Genomic DNA, 4440 nt, shown 5'->3' with positions numbered 1-4440 from the left:
ATGATCCAGTATTCTAGAAACTTTTTAGTTCCCATGCACAAAGTATTTCGTTTTACTTTTTGACAAAGCTTTGAAGTATTTTACTGTTACCATCCTAACTCTTTTTAGTTTCATGTACATGATCCAGAGGTCTAGAAAATTTTTAGTTCCCATGCACAAAGTATTTCGTTTTACTGTTTGACAAAGCTTTGGTCAAGATCACTGTCAGTTTTATAATGTCCGTTTTATAGTTTACTGTAAATAGATAGTTTACTGTCAGTTTTATAGTTTACTATAAGTTTATTTGTTCCAAAACAGACAAAGCATACCTTACTGTACACTAGACATTACATAATGCACTGTCAGTTTTATAGTTTACTGTAAATTGATATGTTTCAAAACAAACAAAGCATAGCATACTGTACACTATACATTACATAATGCACTGGCAGTTTTATAGTTTACTGTAAATTGATTTCTTCCAAAAAACACAAAGCATACCATATGGTAAACAATACATTACATAAAGCACTGTCAGTTTTATAGTTTACTGTTAATTGATATGTTCCAACATTCACAAAGCATATCATACTGTACACTATACATTACATAATGCACTGTCAGTTTTATAGTTTACTGTAAATTGATATGTTCCAAAACAGACAATCATAGCATACTGTACACTATACATTACATAATGCACTGTCAGTTTTATAGTTTACTGTCAATTAATTTGTTCCAATACACATATGGCTTACCATCCTGTACACTGTACATTACATAATGCACTGTAAGTGATATAATTGAGGGTAAAAAAATTAGTTCAAACACACACAACATACCATACAGTACAGAATGAAATATATAACATACTGTCAGTTTTTTAATTTACTGTAAACTTATTTATTCCCGCAGGAAGCGGAACCAAAAATAGTGAAGAATACCAAAGGCAAGAGGAAAGCCACCCAACAACCAGAGGGTCCTCAACGAAAAAAAAGGCTCCATCAAAAGCTCAAGGAGAGGCAAGTGAACAGAGCGGAAAAGAGTTGAAAAACAGACCCGACAAACTTAATAGCAAACTGTCAAAGGCATATAAGTGGTCCCTTCGTAAAATTTGGGACCAAATGAAGACAACTTATTTTAAGTTGAGTGACAGACAGAAGGAGTTGTTGGATGAGACTCCTTTCAAATACCTATTGAGAGCCTTCAATGAGAACAAGCTGGAGATGGCAAATCCCGTTCGTCCAAACAAAGCTATCTTCGAATTACTCAGCCTTTACAATACCAAGACTGAAAGATTCACACTGGCAGGAAAAGAGCTTCAAGTGACACCAGAGGATGTGGCCCTCATCCTGGGCTTGCCAATGGAGGGGGAAATGGAAGATGTGATACCCAAGACCAAGGTATTAAGGCAACCGCAGATTGACTTTTGTGTCAAATATTTCGGAGAAGTACCTGGTTATGTGACATGTCACAAGGTATCCGATGCTCTAACCAAAGCCGTAGACGATGAAGATGTGGATGATATGGATATTGTCAAGCTGGTAATCTTATCACTATCTGCTAATCTACTCTTTGCTTCGAGTACTGGTTACTCCATTCCCCTAATCTTCCTGAACTGCTTGGAATCGATGGAAACCATAAAAAAAGTATCGTGGGCAAGAGCAGTGCACGCGTACATGATGGACAGGATCAGTTGGCACCCACACAATCCAATCAAAGCTTCTGGATGCCTAATTGTCCTTCCAATAAGTATTATTTTTTTCACCACAGTTGGTATATTCAGTGACATTTTATTAGTTATATAATTGATTTTATCTCTGAATAGATCTGGTTCTGCGAGCATACTCTATGCTATGATAGAATAAGCAAGGTTAAGGATGAAGTGCCTCGATTGGTGAGATGGTCTTTGCAAGAAATCGATAAGACATTCGACGACAAACTTCAGAATCTTATAGAGGACCAGGTAAAATTCTGCATCTAATAATTGAAACATATAAACTGTAGTAACAAATTTACAGTCTGTGTTTTAATGTATCAACAGGTTTATAATGTGCTGTCAGTGTGGTAATTAACCGTCAATTTTCTAATGTCTTGTCAGTTGTCTAATTTTCAGTAAGTTATGTTACTTTCTGATATATTTTTTAAAATCTTGCAGGTATATGAAAGAAGAATCTGGCCAGAAAATGATATTGAAAGTAAAATTTTGTCAGAAGGAGAAAATCCAAAGAGCTTAACCAATTTGTTGAAAAGAATAGAGAACCAAGAAAGAGAAATCTCCCTTTTGAGATAGGAGCTGGCCAAAGCATGCGCGGAAAAAGACTCAGCTGTAAAAGCTTATTCGGATGTGCTGCAATCAAAAGATAGAATGGAAACAGCAACATATGAAGGGGGTCCAAGTCAAGAACAGCTAGAACCTGAGGGGGAAGAAACTACGCAAGCAGCAAGGGAGGAAGAACAAGAAGAAAATGTAAGTGAGAGTGATGGGAGGGAAGAGCAGGATAAAGGACAGGAAAATATAGAAGAGGAGAAGGAACAAGAAAGAAGTGCAACTGATAGTGGTGAAACTGATAAAGAAGAAGAGGGTAAGGATAAAAGTGAGACAGAAAAGGATGAGGAGAGGAATAAAAAAGGAAGTGAAACTGAAAGTGAGAGTGGAGAAGAAGAAGAAGAGGAGATAGAGAAAAATGAGGGGAACCAGGAAGGTAAGAGTGATAGTGAAAGTGAAAGTAGTGAAGAAGAAGAGACAGTGAGAGTAGTGGAGAAAAATGAGGTGAATAAGGCAGGAAAAAGTCAGATAAGTGAGAGTGAGACCAACAGTGAGAGTAGTGAAGAAGAACAGATGGAGATAAATGAGGGTAAGAAGGAAAGTGACAGTGAGAGTAGTGAAGAAGAAGAGACAGTGAGAGTAGTGGAGAAAAATGAGATTAATAAGGCAGGAAAAAGTCAGATAAGTGAGAGTGAGACCGACAGTGAGAGTAGTGAAGAAGAACAGATGCAGATAAATGAGGGTAAGAAGGAAACTGAAATAAAAGAAAAAAATGGAGAAGAAAGTAGTGAAAGTGATGAAGACAAAACTGAAAGTGAAGAAGAAACTGTGAAAGACGGTCAAGCAGAGGAAAGTGACAGTGAAACAGATGATCATGATGAATCGTCCGAGTCAGAGGATGATGCAAAGAAACAAAAGCATGCCGGCAAAGGAAAAGGCAATCTCTAATCTCGATTACAGTCAAACTCATTTCAATCAAAGTTAAATAGTACTAAAGAGTAGTTAAGGATAGGAGGTTTTATGACATGTTTAGTGTTAGTGGTTGTCGTATTAAAATGACTTGAACAAAGGTACTTTATGACATATTAGGTGGTTTCCTTTTAGTCAAGGTTTTTATGAACTTATGTTTACTTTAACAGAACTTTAATTCATGTTATTCTGCATATCGTTTAACTACATGTTACTAAACGGGTACTGGGATTGAGTTTACTGATCGGGAACTTTACCATGCATCCTCAATTGTTTTCTTACCCGTAAATTTGAAAAATTCAATGACATATATTAATTCCCGATTACATAAAAACAGATAAATACAAAGAGAAGGACGGAAAGGATGAGAGAGATGAGCTTTGGGGCAAGGACGTTAATTTATCGAGCGACGATGACTCTTGGCTTCAGAGGATTCATAACAGAGAGGAAACACTAAAACTACAACAAAAAGTTCAATTGTTAGAAGGTAAGATTCGCATATTTTTGATTCAAATAGATGAAGTTTATGTTATTGTGTTGACCAAAAACTACACCTGGGCCCTCGACGATAAAATGTCCATCGAGACGTCAAGCCCAACCCGGCTCGCTTGTCCTTGTTTGGGCCCAGCCCAGAAGTCTCTTAATGGGCACTCGTCAACTAGACCCTAAAACTCGTGTCAAGGCCCAATCACGTGCAAAGAGTTTCCACGTGCACAAAGCTCCACACGCCCGAATCTCCACACGTCTGGCGCTCGACACGTCTATATCTCCACGTACCACGTGTAAGAGATTATTTAATGCAGAGATACTCTACATGTCAAATATATCCATAATGACAAAGATATCAGACTTGGTCAACGTAACCCCAGCAACGAATATTCCCCCATTAATGACATGCATAACATGGTAACGTCTCACATAAATGTGAGACCATGCACATGCACAATCAGAGTAGTTGCCAGAGAACATGCACAACCGTTGTGCATGTACAGCCAGTATACACGTCACCGTATCCCAGGTATCTTACCATGCATTTACTCCGTAACGGTCAGCATTTACTCCTCCCAACGGATCACTCCTCAAGCCTATATAAAGAGGAGCACTTTCATTTCTCAGACATCGAATACAGAGAAAAGCAACCCATACTACTTCTTCTCCTCCACTCGCCCTCTGTTCTTCGATTATTCTTGAGACGTTTGCATACAAGTTCACCTGGTTCTGGT

The 4440-nt window shown here is 37.9% G+C and overlaps 1 protein-coding gene across 1 annotated transcript; it reads left to right on the top strand.

Moving 5' to 3' along the window:
* The first annotated feature begins 2332 nt into the window (after positions 1-2332).
* LOC147568230 (uncharacterized) lies at positions 2333-3284 on the top strand. Its single transcript, XM_086654656.1, has one exon. The coding sequence runs from the start codon at positions 2348-2350 to the stop codon at positions 3194-3196; it is 849 nt and encodes a 282-aa protein (XP_086510782.1). The 5' UTR covers positions 2333-2347; the 3' UTR covers positions 3197-3284.
* The last annotated feature ends 1156 nt before the right edge of the window (positions 3285-4440 follow it).

This window comes from Eschscholzia californica, unplaced genomic scaffold (genome assembly GCF_041429995.1).
Source record: "Eschscholzia californica isolate CP2 unplaced genomic scaffold, dmEscCali1.0.p SCAF_1, whole genome shotgun sequence".
Taxonomy (NCBI): domain Eukaryota; kingdom Viridiplantae; phylum Streptophyta; class Magnoliopsida; order Ranunculales; family Papaveraceae; genus Eschscholzia; species Eschscholzia californica.
Note: the sequence above shows the minus strand (reverse complement) of the source record. Positions and strands in the feature narration are given on the sequence as shown.

Excerpts from the sequence above, each read along its gene's own strand:
- LOC147568230 (XM_086654656.1), top strand. The coding sequence starts at position 2,348 with ATGGAAACAGCAACATATGAAGGGGGTCCAAGTCAAGAACAGCTAGAA.